Source organism: Moschus berezovskii, chromosome 14 (assembly GCF_049115385.1).
Source record: "Moschus berezovskii isolate FMDL1 chromosome 14, NW_MosBer_1.0, whole genome shotgun sequence".
NCBI lineage: Eukaryota > Metazoa > Chordata > Mammalia > Artiodactyla > Moschidae > Moschus > Moschus berezovskii.
Window position 1 is genome coordinate 34997024 of NC_142473.1, and position 25498 is coordinate 35022521.

General features: G+C 54.0%; 1 protein-coding gene across 1 annotated transcript; it reads left to right on the forward strand.

Annotated features, from left to right (window-relative positions):
- The first annotated feature begins 4705 nt into the window (after nt 1-4705).
- Nucleotides 4706-24346, forward strand: OAF (out at first homolog). The gene is made up of 4 exons (XM_055423219.2): nt 4706-5532; nt 20765-20899; nt 21957-22137; nt 23330-24346. The coding sequence occupies exons 1-4, from the start codon at nt 5266-5268 to the stop codon at nt 23593-23595; spliced, it is 849 nt and encodes a 282-aa protein (XP_055279194.1). The 5' UTR covers nt 4706-5265; the 3' UTR covers nt 23596-24346.
- Nucleotides 24347-25498: the final 1152 nt, after the last annotated feature.

The following is a 25498-nucleotide window of genomic DNA, read 5'->3' on the forward strand; positions in this document are numbered from 1 at the left end:
ATTCACTTTCCCACCACGCCCTTGGATTTATGTAACTGAGTAATTGTGTGATGCTGTAAATCTAATTTGCACTTGTGCTTGGGCAGGGAAGTGACGAGAGCTTTGCGGTGGCCTTGAGGGGCAGAAGAGATCTCCCCTGCCCCATCTCCACACCCTTCTCAGGCTCAAAGCACCAGTGGCCAACTCCATGTGCACAGGCCCAGCACCAAGCCAGTCACAGAAAGAAATTAAAAGAAAAATCCTTCCATTATTGCAAAGTCAAACTCCCTATCTCAATCTCCCCATCTCCAGGCGGAGATCACTGGTTCAGACTTTCAGCCTTCTACAGGGCTCTGTCAGCACCTGCTTCCTTGCTCACAGACTGGGAGACAGCGTGGCACGTCTCCTCCTGCCAAATCGGGCACACTAAGACCACGCAGCGAAGGGGAGGTGCTTGCCTGGGTTGGGCTGCCCACCTCCCAGTTTCAGTGGTCTTCATAGCTGAAACTGGCAGACCTAAAGAGAATAAACAGCAAAGGTATTCCGGAAGGAGTTGTGTGTAAGTGTGTGTAGAGGGTGGGCCGGGGTGGGGGAAGCCTGTGCAGGTCAATCAGAGACTTAATAGTTGATATAAGAGGAGTGAATAAACAGTTTAAAATATCGGGTTGGCTGAAAAGTTGGTTGGGTTTTCTGTAAAATCTTATGGAAAACCTAATGGCCAACCTAATGATAACAGCCTCTGAAAGTGAGTGTTGGTCACTCAGTCGCATCGGACTCTTTGCCACCCCATGGACTGTAGCCCTCCAGGCTCCTCTGTCTTGGAATTCTCCAGACAAGAACACTGGAGTGGATAGCCATTCTCTTCTCCAGGGACTCTTCCCAACCCTGGAATTGAACCCAGGTCTCCTGCGTTGCAGGTGGATTCTTTACCATCTGAGCCACCAGGGAAGCCATCGTGGGCCTCTACTACCTGTCAAACATGATGTGAAGTGTTTTGTACATAATGTTCCATTTAATTTTCAAAACGACCTAGTGATGGAAGCACTTAGGCACCCATTTTATAAATGAAGAAACAGGTTTACTGAGTCACGATGCTCCTGAGTGGTTAAGCTCTAGGGCTGATATGTTGATGTCTTGCTTTGAACTACAACTTATAACTGCTTTCCTAGGGCTAGAGATCATGAAGGAAACTGGTTTATAGTGTGACAGAGGACTCAAGATTAGACATAAAGAACATTCTGACAATGAGGGCTGTTGGTTATAGTCAGAGTAATTGGGCTCATTAGAGCTCTTCCTCCAAGGGCCTTTACATTTAGATGAATGGAGGCTTCTATGCCTGGGTGGTTTAAGGGAAGCAGTCTCTGTTCCCAGCATGGGACTGGCCTGTTTGAACTGACAGCCTCACTGGGGTACAAGATTGCCACACACAGAACCGTTAGATGAGAGGAGAAGATAGCACAGGATGTGTGCCCGAATGCAGCTGGAAGAAAGCAAGGGCTATAGGCAGGCAGATGCTATTGTGGTTAAAAGCAAGGACTTTGTGGTCAGGCGGCCTCATGTCTGAGTCCCTCTGGTTCCTCTACTTGTGTGACCCTGGGCATGTTACTTAACCTCTGGACGCCTCGGTTTCCTAGTCACTAAAAAGAGGCTAAGAATAGAACACACTTTGGAGTGTTGCCATGAAAATTAAATAAGATGATACATGTAAAGTGCTTGGCACAGAACTTGGACACAATAAGAACACAATGAATGGTAGCTGCTATAATAATTGTTATTGTTGGAGTTCAGAGTAGGGAGAGAATAGAGCAGAGCTATGGGTCAGTAGCATGGGAAACTCTTCCTGGCAAACTTGAGCTTTTTGTCCTAGTCTTGAAGAGCTGGTCAGGTAAAATCAAAAGAAAGGCGAGGGATAGAAGTAGGGCTTGCAAAGTGGGGTGAGACTTCAAATTCTCTATCTTAAAAGAAAAATGTAGTGTGATCTGTGGTTGAACTCAAGGAGGACACTGATTATGCAGAAGAGGTGGCAGAAAGAGATGAGGTTTCTATCACTGCTTCCAAACCCATAATTCGAATAGTGACAATAGATTCTTTCAAATTGTGGTGCTGGAAAAGACTCTTGAGAGCCCCTTGGACAGCAAGGAGATCAAACCAGTCAATCCTAAAGGAAATCAACCCTAAATATTCATTGGAAGGACTAACACTAAATCTGAAGCTCCGATAATTTGGCCACCTGATTCAAAGAGCCAATTCATTGGAAAAGACCCTGATGCTGGGAATGATTAAGGGCAAAAGGAGAAGGGGCGGCAGAGGATGAAATGGTTAGGTAGCATCACCGACTCAATGGACAGGAGTTTGAGCAAACTCTGGGAGACAGTGAAGGACAGAGGAGCCTGGCGTGCTGCAGTTCATGGGGTCGCAAAGAGTTGGACACAACTTAGTGACTGAACAAAAACAGCAAAAGACAGTCTTAAAAACCTAGAAAAGAAACCAGACACACAGGGCTTCTTTGCTTACTTCTTCTGGGATCTCACTGGGGTGAAGAGGAAGGGGCCTGGGAATATGGCTGGGGGCAGAGCCTGATGATGGATGGGGGACAGGACCTGAAACAGGAAGTTAGGAAATGTGGGTGAGGCCCTAATGACTCACGTGAGAAGACCTAATTCTAAGGCTGGATTGAGATGAGTGTCCTGTCAGGCAGGAGGCCAGTTTTGAGACCCTGGGCATCCTTCCAGCTCTGCCAGCTCAGGGTGGGAGGCCCTCGGGGGGCATTCTGTGCTAATCCACTGTTCTCTTGACAGCCGGCCTTATCTCCCTAATGGGAAGATAAACTCCTTAGGGACCAGGATGTTTCCCCAGGAAAGATACTGTTTGTTTTAGATCCCCTTAGCTTAACCCTCTGTCAGGTTATCAGCTATCAACCCCTGAGATCAAGCATCACTGGGCGTTTGTTAAAAATGCAGATTTTCAGTTCTTTTGCTTAAGAAGTCAGGTTGACATGATTTAGGGATCCAGGTATCTGTGTTTTTAATAGGCACCTAGGTGATTCTTCTGATAAAAGAAATTTGGAAAACATTGAATTAGATAATCTTCTGAATCCCCTTCAGTCTTAAATTTAGGCAGCAGAGTGTAGTAAGAAGTCCAGTTCAGAGTTCCGTCGTGTCCGACTCTTTGCAACCCCATGAACTGCAGCATGCCAGGTTTCCTTGTCCATCACCAACTCCCAGATCTTGCTCAAACTCATGTCCATCGAGTCAGTGATGCCATCCAACCAACTCAACCTCTGTCGTCCCCTTCTCCTCCTTCCTTCAATCTTTCCCAGCATCAGGGTCTTTTTCAATGAGTCAGTTCTTCGCATCAGGTGGCCAAAGTAAACTGGAGTTTCAGCTTCAGCATCAGTCCTTCCAATGAATATTCAGGACTGATTTCCTTTAAGATGGACTGGTTGGATCTCCTTGCAGTCCAAGGGACTGTCAAGAGTCTTCTCCAGCATCACAGTTCAAAAGCATCAATTCTTCGGCACTCAGCTTTCTTTATGGTCCAACTCACATTCATACATGAGTACTGGAAAAAACATAACTTTGACTAGATGGACCTTTGTCAGCAAAGTAATGCCTCTACTTTCTAATATGCTGTCTAGGTTGATTATTACTTTTCTTCCAAGGGGCAAGCGTCTTTTAATTTCATGACTTCAGTAGTAAGAAGAGCTCTGGGCTAGTAGTAAGGAAGTGGTTCTGGGCACCACCTGCAGTTCAAGGCATCTAACTCTGCTGGCACCTTCATGGTCCCTGGGTGCTTGGGTACCTGTTGTCATCATTACCAACCAGTGCTGTGGAAAACCTAGATGGGAAGAAGGCTGAAGAGAAGGGTATTCAACATCTGTGATCAAGATCTGGGAAAGATTAGGGGAACACAGAATAAAGAGAAGTGAAATGAACATCAAGGAACAATAGGTTCTGAACATCCCCCTGGCATTTTCTCTTCTGGAACTGGCAGGACTTTGTAGGTCTCAGCAACACCCACCATACCCGGGGGACACGTAGGCCCAAAGAACTTTTTAAATGTTTCCAAAGCACACAGCTAATCAGAGGAAGCAGGAATCCATATCCCTCCTGCCTTCACCCAGTTTACTGTTGGAGTGCATGGCAAGGCACCCCATTTCTGTGGGCTTGTGGAAGAGCCTCTGATGGTCGAGCGCATCTTGAGTCCCTGGACATCCTCCAGGATGGTCTGCAATCTACTGTTTTGCTGAATTTGCTCAGCCTATCGGTGGGAGAGAGAACAGGGGTCTGGGAAGGTGGGCAGGACTGGGGAGAAGTCGTGAATGGGGAAAGTAAGGGCGATCAGACCGAAAAGAACCTGCGCAGGGGCTCAGAGAATGCGGGCACTTCAAGGGCCATGTCCAAAGAGGCGGCCTGACTGATCAAGATTTCACACCTGACGGAGGTCAATGCCAGCAGAACCTCAGCCCCTCTCCTGATCTATGGCAGTCAAAAGGCTGAACGCGAGGTGAGGTCCGATTTTGCAGAAGCAGTATAGAAATTCGCCGCCTCAGAGAAACTGAGAAGACCAAACAAAACCCCTAAAACACCAAGCCCGATTCTTTCATCCACGTGGCACAAGAACGAGCCAAAAAAGAAGGACGGGGCGGGGGAAGAGTCGCCCGTCCCGCCCCTGCTGGGAGGAAGGGATCTGCCAGGAGAGTCAACTCCCGGGCCAGCCCGGTCGCTGCCGGGGCGCGACGGGGAGGGAGCGCGGTTGAGAAACCCAGTTCCCACCCGGCCGCCGCGCGCCGCTCCGCCCCGCCCGCCCCGGCCCTGGCCCCGGCCCCGGCCGCCGCCGAGCGCGGGGAGAGCCGCCGCGGGCCCTTTAAGGGCCGAGAGGTGCGCGGTCTCTTTAAGGCAGGTCCTGGTGGTTTCTGTTTTCTGAAGGAAGTGACGGGGGGTGGGATTGAATGAAAAGTGCAAAACAGAGTCTCGGAGCTCCGGAGTCGGGGGCCGCGGGAGGCGCGGCGCTGGGACTGGGAGGCGGACGGGCCCCGGGCGCGTGGCGTGCGCCTCAGAGTCGCCGGGGGGCGCGCGGCGGAGCGCAGCCCACGCGCCTCGGCGCCACGTCGCTGGCGCCCCGCGGCTGAGCCCCCGGCCCCGGGGGGAGCCGCGCCCCCGCGCCCCCGCGCCCCCGCGCCCCGGCGCCGTGAACTAGCCTCCAAGTTCCGGCGAAGTTTGGCCCCGCAGCTCCCCGCCCGCTCGCGGCGCGCCGGGACCGCGAGGGCGGCGGCGGCTCCCGGGGATGCGCCCGCCCGGCCGCGGCGGGGTCCCCCGGGCGTCCCCCGCGCTGCTGCTCCTGCCGCTGCTCGTGCCGCTGCTGGGGGCGCCGCGCGGCGTGGGCGCGGGGACCGGGGCGGGCGCGCCGTCGGAGCTGCGGGTGCGGGTGCGGCTGCCTGACGGCCAGGTGACCGAGGAGAGCCTGCAGGCGGACAGCGACGCCGACAGCATCAGCCTGGAGCTGCGCAAGCCCGACGGCACTCTCATTTCCTTCACCGCCGACTTTAGGAAGGTGAGGCACCGTCGCTTGCCCCGCGGCGGGGCGGGGAATCTAAGTGCCTGAGGGGGTCCCGTCTGCTGGCCGGAGGACTGGGCCAGGAGAGGGACAGGGACGCGACTTAGCCAAGGTCGCGCGGGCTCTTCTCCACACCTCTTTGGCCTGCTCCCCAGCGCCCGTCTTTCTCCCCCACGAGCTGCTCTGCTGCCCTTCAGACCCTCCCTTGCAGCCTTTCACCTTTTTACTCTGGGCGCCCAGGCCCCCTGACCAGCTAGCTCCTCTCTTCCTCTTTCAGGTCTCCTCCCTGCGCCCTCCGGGTGCTGACCCTACTAGAGTCAATGTTAATAACCCCCTCTCCCTTTCTGGAGTAATTCCCTCAGGCTCTATCAGGAAAGAGCCCTGGACCAGGCATCAGAGGTCCTGGGTTCTCAGTGTGACCTAGGGCAAGCCCCTTTCCTGCTCTAGGCCTCCTTTCACGCCTCTGTATAGGAACAAGAGGCTGATTCCAGGTCTCCCAGCCCTGACATCTTGGAGTCTATGTACCACCTCTTGTTTCACTTCCCTGGGCTTCGGAAGGGGGTTCCTGGGCGCAGCTACGGGTTCCATGTGCCCCCCAGGCCCAGGAGAAGCCACCTCTTCTCTTTGGAATGAAAGTCTGGGGAGCTTGCAGTGGGGGACCTGGGGAGAGGCCCCAGGTGAGGTCCCCAGGCTCTAGGAGAGGTGCCACCTCTTACCCTGCTTGGCAGGAGGGCTGACCAACCCTCAGTTTTGGCTCAGATTCTGGGGAAGGGGGTAAAGACCAGCCGTGCGCGCGCGCGTGTGTGTGTGTGTGTGTGTGTGTGTGTGTTATTGCGAGGTGGGGTAGAGAATGGAGGTGCTCGGGGTTATCAGGAAGCGGGCCTGGAAGGGCAGCGAGTAACGGTAACCCAGGGGCGGGAACCCTGGCGGGAAAGAAGGTGGGTGAGGTGTGGTACTTAAGGGAGTCTCAAGTGAAGTGTGCTCCCCACCTCCCTCTCCCATAGAAAGAGGCCCTGGGAGGCTCTGGGGAAGGGGAGGGGGAGGCTGATGAGACAGCCAGCAGTGGAGAAAGCTCTGGGGCAGCTATCTGAGCCACCTCTCTCTCCTTCCTCTTGGAGACCAGAGCTTGAGAGGAGTCAGGGCAGAGTTTGCAGAGTCACCTAGGGACCCAGCCACATTGCCATAGATGGTATACCAGGTTGGGGGCCAGTGATCCCACGGACAGTGGAGATGGGGCTTGACAGCTGATCTGTCCCTGGACTGTTGGGCTGTCACTGACCAGGGATGCAGGGAGACCAGTTGAGGGTGGTGGGATGGGGGTAGGGTGCTTGAGTGTTGCGATTGGGAGGACTGTGTGATCCCTTCCCTACTCAGCAGGCCTAAGCGAGTTTCTCAATTCAGGCAGGGGCAGGTGAGTGTGTGTGTGGAGAAAGGGAAGCTGACAGGGCCGGAACACCTCCTGCCTCCCCACTTAAACTCCAGGGGAATTTTGTCAAGTCTGTTCTTTTCCTGGAAAACCCAAATAGGGGAAGCAGGAGTCTAAGTGTCCCCTCAAACCTTCCACTGAAGCCCTTTGTCCTTGAGAGTGAACCTCAGGCCAGCCCAGGAGTCTCCCACCTTCCTACCCCACTACCCATTGTTTTGTGGCCGTGCTGGAACCCTCCAGAGACTTCCCCATCCCTGGGACCACTCCAGCAGCCAAGACCGTGCTGTGGGTAGGACACCAGTCAGAGAGTCAATGAATAGGGCTCAGCTTTTATAGCCTCTAGCTGCAGCTTGGAAGGTTTTATTGCTCTATCCTGAGGGCAAGGGTAGGGGAGAGGCCAGTGGCAGTGGGGTGCAGGCCTGGGGATTGGGGCTGAGGGTAGAGTGAGGGGCCAACTGCCCAGTTAGAGACTCCATTTGGAGCTGATTGTAAGAGCCTCATTTTAATCCCCACAGCAGTTCCATCCTCCACCCAGGTTTCCAAAGAGTGCTTTTCAGGGTAACCTCTGACCCAGAAGCTGGCATTTCACACCCGCCCTCTGGCATCTCCAGTTTCATCAGCAAGGGAGGGAATTGGGAGTGGAAATCACCGAAGGGAGCCAGCTTTCCAAGGTCCCTTCCTACTCTGGGTTTCTCAGCTGGCCTGGAGGGGGGTGGAGTTGGGGAAGGCTGGGAGTGGAGTGGAATAGCCTTTATCCCCACCCTAGTCCATGGTCTGCGTTGGCCAGAGCAGCTTTTATAAGGGATCTTTCTGGGGTGGGTCACCTCTCTTGTTGCTCGCCCAGTCCTCAAGGTCTCTGGCAGATTTCCAAGAGAAGCTTCTATCTAGAAGTAATGACTTTTCTTGTAGGAGAAAGTCCTGGACCTGGTGTTTCTTTTATTCCTTGTACCAAATCCATTTGGGGGTGGTTTGGGAACAGTCCCTAGTCCATTTAGGGATAGTAGCATTGGCCATTTTGCCACCTTTGGGAAACAGTCCAAACTGAAAGGAGACAGACGTAGTTTAACCCTGGGCAAGCTACTTGATCTCTCCAAGCCTTCATTTTTTCATCTGTAAAATGGGGATGATAATGGTACTGTTCCCATGGCCATTGTGAGAACTAAACAGAGCCATGTATATGAAATACTCACTGTGTATCATCTGCAGTACTCAATGCTCCAGAAATGGAAGCCACTGACTTTCATAATTATCACTGGCTCATGTCACATCTCAGCAGGGACCCTCTGTGCTAAGCTCGGGTGCAACGATATTGAACAACAGACCCAAAGTCACACGGAAAGACAGCACTGAGCCTGGAAGAGCCTTAGTCCCTCACCAGAACCTTCTCTCTGAAGCTCCATGTATTAGAGTTCCCCCGCAGAACAGAAATAATAGAAGAGAAATACACCCAGGCCTGCAGAACAGATATAATAGGAGGGAAATACAGCCAGGTGGCTTAGTGGTAAAGAATCCGAGACACGGGTTGGATCCCTCGGTGGGGAAGATCTCCCTGGGAGAAGGAGATGGCAACCCACTCCAGTTTATTCTTGCCTGGGAAATCCCTTGGACAGAGGAGCCTGGTGGGCTACAGTCCACTGGGGTTGCAAGAGTCAGACTCGACTTAGTGACTAAACCACCACCACAGAGGTGTAGAAGAGATTTTATTGAGGGGTTGTTGGCTCACATGATTATGGAGGTGGAAAAGTCTGTGGTCTGTCAGCTGGAGGTCCGGGAAGGCCTGTGTCGTTCCAGTGGGAGTGCAGAGGCCTGAGAACCAGGAGTACTGTCGTCTATGGTGGGAGAAGATGGATGTCCGGCTCTCGAAGAGAGAGCAGATTTCCCCTCTCCACCCTTTTTGTTCTTGTCAGGCCCTCAAGAGACTGGATGATGCCCACCCTCTCTGGCGAGGGCCACCTTCCACTCAGTATCTTCCCGAGACACCCTCACGGACACACCCAGAAAAGATGTTTTATCTGCTCTGTGGGCATCTCTCAGCCCAGTGAAATGTACACGGGAAGTTAACCGTCACACTCCAGAATTGCTGGCCAGCCCCTCCCCAGGGAGCAGTCATCCCTGTTGTGTCCTGCGACCTGGGCAGCAGCGAGGCCCCTTGTGCTGGATGCAATATAGCCCTCCTCCAGCCGGTCGCACCCCTGTCCCAGTCCCCTCTCCACACCCCTCCAACCCTCTGCCTCTGCCAGGAGACAGGGCTCCAGCACCGCCTGGCCCTCCCCACACTGCCATGCTGGCTCTGAAGCCAGTAAAGCTGTCACAGTGATCAACCCACTGTAGGACACGGAGCCCAGGCAAGGATCACACACTCCACAAGGCCCTCAAAGAATCGCCATTGTGCGTGACTGTAAACCCTGCCCACAGGCTGCTGACCATCAGTTCAGGACGCAGCTTTCCAAAAAACCATGCTGCAGCTCAGTGGCTCCCAAACTTGGCTACACATTTGAATCTCCTGGCGAGCTTTCGAAAACCCAATGCCTTGGCTGCACTCCAGACCAATTAAGTCCAAATGTCTGAGGGTGGGAACCAGACAGCAGGGTTTTTAAAGAGCCCCTGGTGATACCAATGAGCAGCAACATTTGGGAAGCCCTGGCAGAGTTGCTCCAGGGACTGAGGGACTTGGAGAAGGCACAGGGTTTGACTGTGAAATGAAGGTCAAGCCCCAACTCAGTCATTTAGTTGAAACCTGTCATTCTATCCACAATAACCCTAATGTGTTTAAACAGCATGTAGACCCAAGGCCTCATTCTCTGTGCCCTCAGCACAAGAACGCTGATTCATCAGACGGTCTCAGTAGGCAATGCCCTTCTTTATAATCCAAAGCCTATGCATGTAATCATACCCAGATGAACAGACTCACTGGGCATGTCACCATCCTGACTCTCCAGCCCGGCTTTTGATCTGACAGTCGTCTGGGTCCCCTTCCCCCAGGTTGCTGTCCCCATCCAAGTTCTCTTTCCCCTCTGAGTATCTCTTACCCCGGTCTGAGTGTCCAGAATCTGGGGGAGGGGGATGAGTCATGTTCAAGCCATGTGGTTTGGTGCTGACGGGGCAGGGAGGGTGGGACTGAAAGATAAGAGAAAGTTATATGCAGCTACAAAGGGCAGGTGTGGGGGGAGGGGTGAATCGTGACTGCATTGGGAGCAGGGAAGAAGGAGCCGAAGACTCCAAACGTGTGGAAGGTGGGGGCCAAGAGGGGCCATGGGCTGGAGCCAAGATGTATGTGTGTGTGTTAGTTGCTCAGTCATGTCCTACTCTTTGCGACCCTGTGGACTGTAGCCCACCAGGCTCCTCTGTCCCTGGAATTCCCCAGGCAAGAAAACTGGAGTGGGTTGCCATGCCCTTCTCCAGGGGATCTTCCTGACCCAGGGACTGCACCTGGGTCTCCCGAATTGCAGACAGATTCTTTCCTCTTTGAGCCACCAAGGAAGCCCAGAGCCAAGCTAAAGGGGTCCATATAAGAGGGCAGGTCAATTCGAGGTCACTCCAAGGGACCCATGCCCTGGGCACCCATGCCCTGGGGGGTGGGGGTCAGAGGAAGGAGCAGTCCAGAAAGCACAGTCATCCGTGCCTTGGGGGCTCCCCGTCTGGGTAAGGGGAGTGGCTGCAGGCTGTGAGAGAGTCAGCAAAGATAGGGAATGTGCAAATGGCCAGACTGATGCCTGCGGCTGTTTGTTCTAACAGGATATCACATCACAGGGATGTCAGACAGGACAGGCTCTGAGGGTGCAGTGTCCACCTACCTAGCTTATGTTGGATCCCTGCAGTTTGGTGACCTGTAGTGGAGGCACATGATGGAGAGGGTGTCTTTCGGGGAACAGATTACGGTAGAGGTACTTTCAGCAGAGGCCCAGAGGTTTGTGGCGTCCAGGGCATTTCCCCAAGGGAGTTCATGAGAAGTCATCAGAGAGAACCACCCAACTTGTGCCTGTGGGGCCCCGGGTTCTAACAGCAGTCCCTCTGCTGTATCTGAGGAAGCCCTCTCTGTGTTAGGGATCAGAAGCTGTGCCCCAAAGTGCAGCCTGGCCTGTACCTCCCACTCCCTGAACACCTATGTCCAGGTGGAGTCCTGGCAAAGGATGCCGGGTTGTGCAGTGAGGACTGCCACCTGGGACAAGTCAGTGACCTTCTGTTACGATGGGGGAGAAACAGAAGTGAGGGTCTTCCTGTGAGGCTTCCCAAGGGTCACAGAGGTGGTGCCAGTGAGACAGAGGCCAGCTTTGAGGTAAGAATCACAGCTGTCTGGGTCTCACACACTGAGTGGTCACTCAGATCACACACTGACAGTGGCATTCACACACCTGGCCTCATTTGATCCTCACCACTGTATCATATGGCGGGTATTGCATCCGTTTCGCAGATGTGCAAACTGAGGCTCATGCCTGTGTAGTGACTTGGACAAGATCAGTGGCTAACGATCCAGGATGGGGACCCAGGGATTCTTCCACTGTGTTCTGACTGCCTGTGCTTGCTGTGACGTATAAATGGGCTTCTTCCCAGAGGCTGAAGAAACCTGAACAGGGGAGGGGAGAGGAAGAAGGTGGCTGAAAAAAACCTTGGTGCAGAGGGACACATCTACGGAGAAACTTTCCTGCTTACAGACTTGGGCTGGACCCCTCCCGCCAAGCTCACCACATGCCCCACCGTGAATTTTGAGTTTTGACCTCTTCACTGAGCCTGGGATATTCCTCTTTCCCCTCTCCCTGTGGCTCCTGGAGAGACCATGGGAGTGAGGGCACCATTTTTTAAATAGCTCATAGATACTTCTGAGCACTCACTGTGCATTTTTCTGCCCTTGACCAGCCATGTGGCTTGACAAGTCACTTAACCTCTCTGAGCCCCAGGCTCAGACACAACACTAATACGGTATGATGGCTTGGAGGCGTGTGGTGAGAAGTAAGTCAGAGGCCTCTCAGCAAAGCAGAGGACAGCGGAGGCAGGGGAGAAGAGAACTAGCAGTTCCAGCCAGGGCCCCTCCTTCCTGACACAGCCAAGCAGATTGTTCCTGTTCTGGGGACCCAGGCATCATTAGGACTCCCATCCTTTCAGTTGGCAAGTGTTGAAGTGGCTGGCCCCCAAGGGGGGAGGGTGGGGAGATCTGATGAAGGGCTGGGGGCGAGGGAGGGAGGCGCTGGGGCTGGGAATGTGAGTGAGCGGGAAGCGTGGAGCCCCATCTCAGAAGCCCTGAGTCAGCGGGACATTGGGGTGCAGCCGATCCATATAAAGCCTCACATTGTTCCTGGAGCAGTTGGGACAGTGGTGACCTTTGAGATTTGGCTGACGGAGCACTGGGGGCCTGGGGAAGGGCAGGGGGCACTGCCCTAGCAAGTGGTTGCACTGATGACCTGCAACAAGAAGTCTCTGTCTAGGCGTAGCCCCCGGGGTCTGCAGGCATCTCGTAACGGGGCAGCCTGCCTCCCCAGGCGCCAGCCGGGGAGTGTGCTTGGCTTGGCTTTGGGTTGATTCCATTTGCCTCTGTGCCTCTCCAGGGGCCTGGCCAGAGCAGCCCTGGTGCTCCTGTGCCTGCTCTGGGGCAGCCGCGTGGGGTGAGGAGGGCCCTGCTCCCTGGCTGCCCCTCCAGGCTGACCTCTCACCTCCCCAGCACAGGGAAGCCAGCCCCTCCCTAGCTATAAAGCAGCTCCATCCAGGAGCTGAGCAGTAAATATTTGGGTTGGCTCAGGATGGGCCTCAAAATCTCATACTCCGGTGTGACGGGAAGGAGACCGAGATGGCAGAGGAAGCTCCCGGGAGACAGTGCGCGCCGTCCGCGGGCCGGGGGAGAGAGGAGCAGGTGTTCCGCAGGGACCTGGAGCATGGCCTCCAGCCTGGGCTGTGTAACCGTGGTGGCCCAGAGGTGGGCTGGGAGAGGGCTTGTGAGGGAATGTCAGTTCCACCATGGGCTTTCCTGGTAGCTTGGCTGGTAAAGAATCTACCTGCAATGCAGGAGTCCCCGGTTTAATTCCTGGATGGAGAAGTTTCCCTGGAGAAGGGATAGGCTACCCACTCCAGTATACTTGGACTTCCTTGGTGGCTCAGATGATAAAGAATCCGCCTGCAATGCAGGAGACCTGGGTTCGATCCCTGGATTGGGAAGATTCCCCTGGAGGAGGGCATGGCAACCCACTCCAGTATTCTTGCCTGGAAAATCCCCATGGACAGAGGAGCCTGGAGGGCTACAGTCCATGGGGTAGGTAGCAAAGAGCTGGACATGACTGAGTAACCCATCACAGCACAGCAGCTCCACCATCTGGCCCTCTTTGCTTTCAGTTCCCCCATGGTCCAGGGCTGGGTGGGCAGCGAGGTCTGAGATGGGAGAGCGAGCTTCCCCGCACCTCCCCACAGTGGGCTTTCTGGAAAAGGGGGCTGAGAAAGGGCGCTTGGAGTCGAGGGGAGCTGGGAGCTGGTGGTGGGAAGGAGGGCGGTGGGGAGTGGGGGGAGTTGGCCAGGCTAGGCTGGGGAGGTGAACTGGGAGAGGATGCTTGTCGGAGAGGCGGGTGTGAGTGCCTGGAGGTAGGTGAGTGTAACAGCCTGTGTGCGGTGGGTGCAGAGGCTGGTGTGTGAGAAGGCGTGGAAGATGCTGTGTGTGTGTTAGTGAGACTTTGGGGGAAGAAGGGAGGGCAGGAGAAGGGTGTGGAGAGTCTGTTGGGAGAAGATGGGCGTGTGTGACTGCATGCGAGGGACGCTGCGGGTGATCGAGAGAAAGGGGGTGACGTGGAGACTCCTGGGAGAGGCCATGAGGGAGGAAACGTGCTCCTAGGGGCAGTGGTGCGAGAGGGGAGTGGCCCACGGCCAAGCGGAAGTGTGGGCCCCAGAGGAGGGGCATGGGGGGCCTGGGTGCTGCTGGGTGAAGGGTGGGAGATCGTTCGCGAATCGGCACCTCTGGGTGAAGGGGCCACGTGGCCCCTGAATGGGGGCAAGCAGGTGTCTGTCTGTGTGTACAGTTACAATTCGACTTGGCTGTAACATAAAACCCCACAGCAGTCAAAACAAGAGAGATTTGTTTCCCCCTTTCATTCTGGAAGCTGGCAGTCGGGCTCGTGTGACAGCGCCAGGGTCATCGGAGCTCCCAGGGGCTCTGTCTTCGGGTCACCTCCTGTCCCCAACACCGAGCTTTCCCTGGAGCCTCTCCCCCGGAAGGCAGCAGCAGGGGCCTGGCACAGGCTGTCTGCTCTTGTAAGTGCAGAGGGCTGCCCCCTGCTTTTCCCAGAACAACCTTCTCTCTATGAGATACAGAGGGTCTCAGGCAGGGAGTGGACGCAGAGAATACAATATCTGGGAGAGGGCTCAGCAGGGAGCTGGGAAGAGCAGAAAGATCACAGGGTTGAGTTAGAAAATCTGGGCCCCTGGGGCTGGCCCTGCAGCTGGGTGACCTTGAAGGTCACGTCCCTTGCTGGAACCTCACTGGAGCTTGAAAGAGCTCCCCTGAACCTCTAGAAGCCAAAAGTACAGCTGTAGGACTGCCAGTCTGCAGGAGCCCAGGTACAAGGAAGCCCAAGAAGAGCCGTCTTCTTGTTGGGGGCAAAAAGTTTCGATGGAGGCCCCAGAGCATGGTTGCCTTCACTCAGCTTTGTGTCAGACTGAGGACACTGCCGCTGTCCTGAGCCAGGGGCACAGCATGGAGGGCCTGAGGGACCTGTTGCCCAGGCAGAAGACACTACACGAGACTGGGGCCCTTCCGAGGTGTTCAGATAAGATGCACACTGGCCTAGCACAGCTCAAGTTTCTGATTCAGCTCTAAGCCAGAGATTCAGGCTCCTCCAGCATGTCACCTCCAGGCTGAAAATCCAGTGATGACTTCCAGTGGTCTGCTAGATGAAGCTCAGACTCTGGGCTCTCAGAGCCTGTCCCTGCCCTCCCACCAGGCTCTTCCGTCCACTCTCACTGCCCTCCCCTCCCTGGTACTCCCATTCCAGACACAGTGGGAGGAAGGTAGGGATTGGACCTGGCCAGCTCTGCTGGAGGGTTGGTGGGGGTGATGGATGCATGTGAACTGAGTCCTGAAGGATGCTGGGCAGGATGGGACAGGGCATCCCCGACCGGCGTCAACTCATAGAAAGGCACCTGGCCTTGCTTATTCTGGAAACCGCCATCTCTTTGGTTCAATGTTCAGAACTGTCAGCAAAGATGTGGATGCCAGCCTCTGGGGGGTACACTTTATGGTGAGGACAAAAGAAGCCTTGGAAGGGCATTAGGCAGATCATAAGACAGTAGCGTGAAGAGATGGATGGGTGGGGGCATTAAGATGCCTTTGTACCTCCCCATCTTCTGTAATGGGGTTTCCCAGGTGGCGCTCATGGTACAGAACCTACTTGCCAATGCAGGAGGTGCAAGAGACACGGGTTCTATCCCTGGGTCGAGACGAGCCCCTGGAGTAGGAAATGGAAACCCACTGCAGTATTCTTGCCTGGGAAATTCCATGGACAGAGGAGCCTGGTGGGCTACAGTCCACAGGGTTGCAAAGAGTTGGACACAACTGAGCACACAGCACACGCACACATTTTCTGTAATTGCCTCTCTCTTGGCTAGAAAGCCCCAATCCTCTCATTGTCCAGAACCAGTGAAATATCCTTCAGTCTCGTACAGGGGTCCCAGCCTCCAGGATCCAGTGCCTGATGATCTGAGGCAAAGCTGATATAACAGTAGAAATAAAGCACACAATAAATGTAACGCGCTTGAATCATCCCCAAACCATCCATCCATGCCTGTCTCCCACCCTCAACCTGCTTCATGGGGAAATTGTCTTCCACAAGACCTGTCTCTGGTGCCAAAAAGGTTGAGGACCCATGCTCTGGTAAGTCTTCCCTCCCTGCAGCCCTCCCAGCCCCATGCCTAAAGGGACAGGAGCACTTCCTCAATCATCCTTTACCCTATAGCAGAATTCCATGGACTGTGCAGTCCATGGGGTCGCAGAGTCGGACACAACTGAGCGACTTTCACTTTCACCTTTACCCTCTGGTACTTTGCATAAGCCTCAACCCTAGGCCTCATCATGGGCGCTGACTTCAGTTGTAGGTCAGCTTCCCCTATGAGTCCCTTGAAGACTGGGGCCTTGATCTGGTCTTACCCACTGCCCTGCCCTGCGAAGTCCCTGCCCCAGGGGATGCTAGTCAGCGCTCTCCCACCGATTTGCTGATTGCCTGCAAGCTCCAGCAGAGTCACCTGACTTCTCTGGGGTTCTGGTGTGTCTCTGGAAGAAAGCTCTTTTTTCTTGCCTCTGCAGGTCTGGAGTTGATCACAGTTGGAGCTAGGCCAGGGATTGCAACAATTCTAGAGAAAAACTGAAGGAGTCCAGCCCATGCTGTTCTGAGACCTTTCACTCATCTTTCCGCACAGGAATTCCTTGAGGTGTAGATATTGTTGCTTGTACTCATTTTACACATGTGGAAACTAAGACATAGGTCAAGTGAATCCCCCGAGATGGCATGGCGTGTATCAGCAAAGCCAGGGTTTGAATGAGGGCAGCACTGGCTCCAGCGCCCTTGCCCTTAACTATCCTGCTCTCTGAGAACCTCTAAACCACCCACAAAGGACTTCAGCAAATGCTCACTACAGTAAGTTCCCTGCATACCAATGAGTTCCCTTCTGGGAGTGCGTTCATAAGTCCAGTTTGTTTGTTAAGTCCATCAAGGTTAGCCCAGGTACCCAACTAACACAGTTTGCTATATAGTACTGTACTATCATGGGTTTATACTTTTCACACAAATAATACATTAAAAAAAACAAAAAACCATTTTTAATCTTACAATACAGTACTTTGAAAAGTATAGTATTATGGTATAACAGCTGGCATACAGGGGCTGGCACCGAGTGAACAGGCAAGAAGAGTTAACGACTGGAGGCGGGAGAGGAGGTGGGAGATGGTGGAGCTGAAGGATCGTCAGCAACGGGAGACGGAGGGCGAGCTGCAAGCTCACTTGCCTGACGCTGACGGCACAGGTTCTGGTTCCTTGCTGGAACCAGATGCACGTTGGCATCTTTGAACGTTTGCCACTTGCAAGTTCATATAGGGGACTTGCTGTATCTCTGTAACCATCCCCTCCATGTGGCCCAGTTTCAGCCCTGGTACCGTCCCCTCTTCTTCCTGGTGGCCTGCTCCTGGGGGGGCTGGAGGTTCCTAGGAGCCCATGGGAGAAGGAGCCTTATAGAAACTGCCCATCTTGGACATCCTAGCCTGAGACCTGGGCCTGAAAAGCCTGCCATATGCTCTTCCCAGCTGTGTCGTCTGCCTTGGGCATTAGGCCACATCTGGGTGGATCATCCCAGGGGATTCTTGGGCAAGGAGGAAAGCTGGGAGCTTAGCATCTGGTCAGATGTTCCCTGAAGCAGGGGGCCCTCTCCCCCGGCCCTGTCCTCTGTGCTAGAGGGAAAGGGGGCCCTGGTCTGAGGTGTGAGGAGTAGAAGGTAGGAGAGACACTGGTCATGATGATGGAGCCACAGAGATCCAGCAGCTTGAACTGCTGTCTCCCTCCCAGACTCAGCACAGGAAACTTGGTTTCCTGGAGATACAGATTAAGAAGGTTGGAAAATTCAGGGTTTACAGAGGCCCTGGGCAGAGCAGGCAGAGGGATTAGAAAGGTGATCCTGCGTCATCTTACCCTAATGTTTGCGTCAGATACTGTTGACTGTTAGTCACACACAGCCTTGAATGAGAGCCACCATAGTCCCGGGGCAGGTCTGCAGAGGACACACAGACCACACGGCGGGAAGAGGACCCTGCATTCTCTTCTGTCACTCACTGGTTGTGTGGCTGTGGGCAGACCACACTCTCTCTCTGGGCCTGAGCTTTAGTCTCTTTAGAAAGTCAAAGTGGTAGTTGCTAAGTCATGTCCAACTGTTTGCAGCCCCAGGGACTGTAGCCCACCAGGCTCCTCTGTCCATGAAACTCTCCAGCCAAGAATACTGAAGTGGGTTACTGTCTCCTTCTCCAGGGAATCTTCTTGACCCAGGGATCGAACCTGAATCTCCTGCATTGCAGGCAGACTCCTTACCATCTGGTCTGTAACTGAGCATCAAAGACATTGGATTAGTTGACCTAGAAGCAGTTGTGCATTATGGTTGCGAGAGTTTGGATTTTGGAGGCAGGCTGCCTGGGTTAAAAATTTTGGCTGCATTTCCTCTTGGTCTCATGACCTTGAGCAAGTTACCATTCCAAACACAGTAATCATCATAGTTCCTATCTCCTGTTGCTGTGAAGATTTGAATGGGACAGTATATCCTTTTTGACTCATAGTAACAGTGACTTGTCCCTTCCAGTTATAAACTTCAATAAATCTTTGTCCTGCAAAAATAAATGAGAGACATAGAGGAAATCTATCTCAACAAAAAATTCTCATCCCCTCACTTCACCCACAGTCAAATTCCTGTTTTGGTAGCATTTTGCTGTTGTCATTGACATTGTTATTTAATCTAGAAGCAGGGAAGATATTCTGAGAGATTTCATTCACCCCCTGGTCTGGTCTAGAAGTTTAAATACTTTCTCTGGCTAGTAGCAGATGGGCGGTGTCCAGGCCAGAAGGCCAGCTCAGGGCAACCCGCAGACCACAGGCTATGGCGCGTGCCTGTGGTATTGGAGAAGATGCTGTGAATATCCCAGATGGCATTCTCTTCAAGGGTCATGGCTGAAAATACCCAGACTTTGGATCCTGCCTGGGGGTCCTGCCAGGGACACCCTCCTAACTCAGCCCCAGGAGGGGAAATCTGGTATCAAGTCTCACCTGGCAAAAACTGAGCGGAAGTTGGTACATGAGTTGGCACACATGTACCAACTCCAGTCTCCCCCCAGCCGACCTGGGGGTGTGGAAGATTGGATGACCGAGGCTTGGCAGGGCAAGGAGAACCTAGCCTCATGGCCCGAGAGCGGATTTCCTGCTGAGAGGAAGCTGAGGTTACCCAAGCTGTGATTCACCTTCCCTCCAAGTCTGGGACCAGTAGGAACCTAACATAACTTTTCTCACCAGCTGGGCCTCAGTCTCCCTTTCTACAATCTTGGTGGAAAATCTCCCTGGACACTCCCACCCCTCAATGTTCCAGAAACCATTTACAGTGAAGGGAAGTAGGGAAAGTCCTGGTAGAGTCAGAGGAATTCCAAAGGGCATGGGGCGGAGGGGGGAGATACTTCCCTGGTGGTCCAGTGGTTAAGACTTTGCTTGCCAGCACAGAGGGTACCAGTTTGATCAGTGGTCAGGGAACTAAGATCAGATCCCACATGCCTTGGGACCCAAAAACCAAAACATAAGAAGCAATATTGTAACAAATTCAATAAAGATTTTTTAAATGGTCCACATCAAAAGACTCCAAAACAAACAAACAGCAAAAAGAACAAAAAGGGCACAGGGATTTGTGGGACGATAGCACTGGCCAGTGTGAGATCACCTGTAACATTGGCTGGTCACCTGCTGTGGGACAGCGGCCCCAGCCAGCGCCACTGAGCACTTGACTCTGGGCGGGCATTCTCTGTGCTTTCCCTTCACACCAGCCTCTTTTGTCCTCACCACAACCCTCCGGGTAAAAGTGGCATCATCCCCACTCTACAAACGAGGCTTAGAGAAACTAGGAGATGAGCCTGGACGCCACTAATACACTGCAGACTTGGAGGGAAACCCTGGGCCCCTCACTGCCTACACCGGAATCCAGGGGGGCCCCTCAGACCCTGTTCTCAGAGCATTTCACTTGGCAGGAAGCACTCAGTGAACAGGGATGTTTGGTGAGTGAGCCCAGGGCACGGTCATTGAAGGATTCATATCTGTATAGGCTCTATACCCTCTGTGTTGATGCAGGACCACTAGGGTTCCTGGAGGAACCATCAGTGTGACCAGGGTCCCTCCCAGGCAGGGGGGATCTTCACACACTTAGACCACTGCTGACTGGGACCTGCTGATGTCTCATCAGGAGCCATTAGCCAAGGCACAGATCTGGGTGAGAGCAAGGGACACCTAGGGTGCCCAGGGTTTCAGCCAGTTTGGAAAGGGAACCCCATCCCACAGCTCCTCTCCCTTCTTCCTCTGCCCCTCTCTGGCCTCCCTGAGTCACACAGTGAGTCAGTGACAGGAAGGCGCCCTTGGCCTGCTGGTGACCATTAGTAACCCCATGGGGAAAGGGGAAGTGGGGAGGGAAGGGGAAAGGTGAGCCATCGCAGCACCCTTGGCAACAGCTGCTGCTGTGTCTGCCCTTGACCCCATCCTGACCCCGCCACCTTCATCTGAGATGTGGGTGTCTAGGAGCCTGGATGACCAGAAGCACTGGGGGCATTCTCCCCAAACCTACTGAATGGGAAAGTCAGCGAGAGGAACTCTGAAATCTGTGCTTGTAAAAAGTGCAGCCTCTGCCTTGTGACTCCCTGGTCAGGTGGTCGCAGGGGCCTTGACTCACCCTGATCAGGGAACACAGGGGTGCCACAGAAGGGAAGCATCAGCTTTGAGTGAACCAGGTGCCAAAAGGGGTGGTTTCCTTTAAGGTGAAGTTCTGTACTTTTAAACAGCCTTGTTTTTGGAAAGCTTTCTAACGGTTCACTATGTGAATTTTCCAGAAGGCTTTGGAACATCTGGGGTGTGTTCTTTTAAGTCATGGGTTTAAATGGGAAAGAAAAAATTTCCCAGGACAGCAGGAGGGAGGCGTCTGTTCTGTTGCAGGACACTGTCCAGGCCTGTGTCCTCTGTGGGGGTCTGAGCTGAGCACTGTGTGTGTGTGTGGGGGGACTGGTGAGGAGACCTCACCCCCTCCAACCAGCCCCCATCCTTCTGCCTTCCCCATCAGGATGTGAAGCTCTTCCGGGCCTTGATTCTGGGGGAGCTGGAGAAGGGGCAGAGTCAGTTCCAGGCTCTCTGCTTCGTCACCCGGCTGCACCACAATGAAATCATTCCCAGCGAGGCCATGGCCAAGCTCCGGCAGGTGAGTGCCCACCCCAGGCCTCCCCAGAGCCCGCACGCACCCCTGCAGCTGAGCCCTGGCCTGGACTCCACCCACCCCAACCTCAGTCTCCCACCCTACCCCAACCCACCTAATCCCTGGCCCCACACTCTTAGCCTCTAATCCTGAACCCCCTGATTATGCCCAGGCCACACCTGATTCCATAACCCCAGATCCCTAATCTGCACTGAACCCCCATCTCAAATTCTTCCTGCCCCCAACCTCAGCCCCTCCCGGTTTATGATGGAGGCAAGTCAGATCTGCCTTCAGCTGTGGCACCGCCACTTATCATCTGGGTGAGTCTAGACACGTCACCTCCCTTCCAAGTCCCTATTTTTCTTGTTTTTTGGCCATGCCACGGGGCATGTGGAATTTTAGTTTCCCAACCCGGGATGGAACCCACACCCCCTACATTTGAAGCTCGGTCTTAACCATTGGCCCTCCAGGAAAGTCCCTCAAAGCCCCTGTTTTCTTACTGAGAGATGGGTTACAGTGGGAATTAAGTGGGATGGAGCATGTAAAGTGTTCAGTGCAGCTTTGGAACCCCTCAGCCTGTTGCCTGCTCCCAGTCCCTTCCCCTACCCCGGGTCTCTCCCCAGCCTCATGGTAAGCTCCCGAAACTCTTCAGCAGGACCTGTCCTTGGTCCCACCCTTCTGTCTGCTTTTCCCAGAGAGACTCAGTTACCTGGATGTTGGAAAGTACAGGACCCCAGCGGTCATTGACCCTGGGACAACTGGCCTGGCTTGTCCACCTCCAACACCACCCCCACCCCATCCCCACCCCCCAGCAACATGTCAGAATTCTCCCTTAGGTCTCAGAGGTCAGCCCAGTGGTGGGCTGAAAAGGCTCGACCATGGCCTGGGTATCCGTTTTCCCACCAGTTGTAGGGGGGCTGGTTACCCCTGACTGTCACCCTGCAGGTGGCCCCAAGGATCTGAAGGCAGCCAGCCTGGGCTTGTTTGACAATCAGTGACCAGGGAAAGAGTGGGCAGGGGGCTGTCTGAGGCCAGTTGGGAACAACTCTTCTCTTCAACCCAGAAAAACCCACGGGCAGTGCGGCAGGCTGAGGAGGTGCGGGGCCCAGAGCAAATGCACATGGACATCGCTGTCAACTTCAGCCAGGGGGCGCTGCTGAGCCCCCATCTCCGCAACGTATGTGCCGAGGCCGTGGATGCCATCTACACCCGCCAGGAAGACGTCCGGTTCTGGCTGGAGCAAGGTCAGCTGGGTGCGGCCCACTGCTGTATCATCTCAAATATGATGGGGAGCAATGATGAGATATGGGAGTTCTCCACCCAGCTGGGACTGGTCAGGGAGGGCTTCCTGGAGGAAGTGACGCCTGCGTGGCTCTTTATTGAGGGGAGTCAATGAAAGGGATCGACTCCAGGTAGGGATACACAGAACGGTGACTCTGCTAGGCCCTGGGAAGGAATTCCCAGGCAACTCCACCCCCCGCCCCATCTGTGCCCTGAGTGAGAACATAGGTGAAACCTGTCGTGGACATGTGCAGGAACCAGGGTCTGGATGGGGCCCAAAGATACCTGTTCCCACCTGGCTACCTCTGCTGCTGCCTCTCAGAGTTGAGCTCTACTCCTTCCCTTCACACCTTCTGGGGGCTCAGTGTTTCTCCCCCAGGGCTCTTGAGAACGCCTCCCATCCTGGCGTGGTCCCTGCCTTCCGGGTCTGTGTGACCTCCTGGCCCATCTCCCGGTCGTCTTTCCCAGCCCTTTCCTCAGCTCCTCTCTGTAGGGAGGGCAGAGAGATGTCACCATTCCAATGGCAGCCTGGCTGGCTGAGCATAAGAGAAATGCCTGCTGCTCCCAGGGCACTGCTGGATTTAGAAATGCCCAATAGAGCTGTGTCCGTGCCCCCCACAACACCCACCCCTCCCCTATGAGCTGCACCCCAGACCAAGGTGCAAGCCACACGCTGTCCCCCAGGGACCAGGGGCTGGCCCTTCCCGTGGTCATTGAGCCGAGCCTGGGCTAGGTCACTGCTCTGTGCCCCCAGCACCCCACCCGTGTGTGTCCTGTGTGCTGGCTACCCTGACTTCCCCAGCATGTTCGTGCTGGCCCTTCCCTCCCTGGCCCTCCTCAGATACCACCTCCTTTAGAAGCTTCTTTTGCTTTCCTGCTCCTCTCCCCACACCTCTGTGCCATCATGTCCAGCACAGTAATGGTTTTAAGCGTAGGGTGGCACGGCACTGGCAGGGACAAGTGGAGGCCTTGAAGTCAGACAGGCCTGAATCCCTACTTACTGTGTGACATCAGCCAGGCCAATAGCCTCTCTGGGCCAGTTTTCTCATCTGTAAAACAAGGATGATAACACTTAGCTCAGGGGGGCGCTGGGGTGCCTGAAGGGGCCATGTGGGGAGGCCCCTGCCCCACCCTGACCCCTGCCTTCTCTCCCAGGTGTGGATGGCTCCGTGTTCGAGGCTCTCCCCAAGGCCTCGGAGCAGGTGTTGCTGCCTCGCTGCGGGCAGGTGGGGGACCGCGGGAAGCCCTGCGTCTGCCGCTATGGTCTGAGCCTGGCCTGGTACCCCTGCATGCTCAAGTACTGCCACGGCCGCGACCGCCCAGCACCGTACAAGTGTGGCATCCGCAGCTGCCAGAAGAACTACAGCTTCGACTTCTACGTGCCCCAGAAGCAGCTGTGCCTCTGGGATGAGGACCCCTAGCCAGGCTGGGACGAGGGGTGGTCCCCGAGGCAGCTGCCTGGGACCCACTGCCCCTCCCCCAGCCACCAGAGGGGGTGCCTACCCACCCCCGACAACTGAGGCCTTATCGCTCTTCCTTCCCATCACCTAATCCCTGAGCCTCTGGCCCCCTCACCCGTGACTGTGAAAGGGGTGTGGTGTGGCAAGGGTTAACTCATGAAGACAGCCCCCACTCCTGCCCTGTGCCTTCCTTGGGGCCCCAGGGAGAAGGGGGGTTCTCCAAGCTTGCCTCCCTCCTTCATCTCCCCGAAGCGCTCACTTTCAAGCACCCCAATGTGACGGCCCGTGACTTTCCTGTTTAACTCTTCAAAGGTTTAGACCCTGAAAGGCGTCTGTACCTGTCATGCCCACCTCCCCACACACAGCCCCTGCCCCATCGTCGGGAAGGACCTGGTCCCTGCGCCCAGCGAGGAGGGGAAGACTCACTGCACCAGGTGGGGAGCAGCCCCAACCATGGATCTCAATGCATGCCTTTCACTGCTGGCCTCTGAGGCCACCATCCCCCACCCGGACACAGACCGTATGTGCCTTTCTGCAAACCTGGACTTTGCCGAGGGAGCAGGTGCCGGCTTGCTCCCTCCAAACAGAAATGTTTTTGTAAGGTTCTGGGACAGGGAGGGAGCATGAAGTATGAGGAAAACTTGAATTCCAGATTTTTAATGCAAAATATTTATCATTTGTACCAGAAATAAAAGTTTAAATTTTTACTTGACTGACAGCTCTAGATGCAGAGTTCTGAGAGAATTTTTGGCCAATGCTGCCACCTGGTGTCAGGAGACGTGTCCCTGTCTAGGCAACTGGTCTTGGGGACAACCCTTCTAGGGACAACTCCTGAAGCACCTACTGTGTGCTCAGTCTTGGGGGAGGGGATGTAGCTGGGGGTGGGTATTACTAGGAAAAGATATGACAAAACTTCTGCACTTAAGAAGATGAGACAGACACAGGTGGGTAAGCAGTAAAACACACTGTGAGATCGATGAAAATTCTGAGCCAGACTTCTCCAGGGATCAAATCCTGGAAATAGGTGTTTTGTTTTTTTTCTTATTTTAGGGCTTCCCAGGTGGTGGTAATGGTAAAGAATAATGCAGGAGACATAAGAGACACAGGCTTGATCCCTGGGTTGGGAAGATCCCCTGGAGGAGGGCATGGCAACCCACTCCAGTATTCTTGCCTGGAGAATCCCATGGACAGAGGAACCTGGCAGGCTACAGTCTCTGCTGTCACAAAGAGTCGGACATGAATGAAGCACACACTCATTGAACTGTAGTTGATTTACAATGTTGAGTTAGTTTCTCTTGTACAGCAAAGTGATTCAGTTGCACACACACACACACACACACACACACACACACATATATTAGTTTGCATTGGTTAATGCCAGACTCAGAATCTATTCTTCCCCACATCCCTGCTCCTGTGGCAACCACAAGTCTGTTCTCTGTGTCTGTGAGCCTGTTTCTGTTTTGTAGATAAGTTCATTTGTGTTATATTTTAGATTCTACATGTAAGTGATATTATATGGTGTTTGTCTTTCTGATTTACTTAGTATGATCATCTCTAGGTTCACTCATGTTGCTGCAAATGGCATTTAATTCTTTGTTATGGCTGAGTAGTATTCCACTGACACATGCACCACTTTTTTTTATCCATTCACCTATCAGTGGACATTTAGTTTGCTTCCATATCTTGGCTATTGTAAATAGTGCTTCTATGAACATAGGGGTACGTGTATCTTTTTAAATTAGAGTTTTGTCTGGATATACGGCCAGGAATGGGATTGCTGGATCATACGGCAATTATATTTTTAGATTTTTGAGGAAACTCCATATTGTTTTCCATAATGGCTGTACCAATTTACATTCCC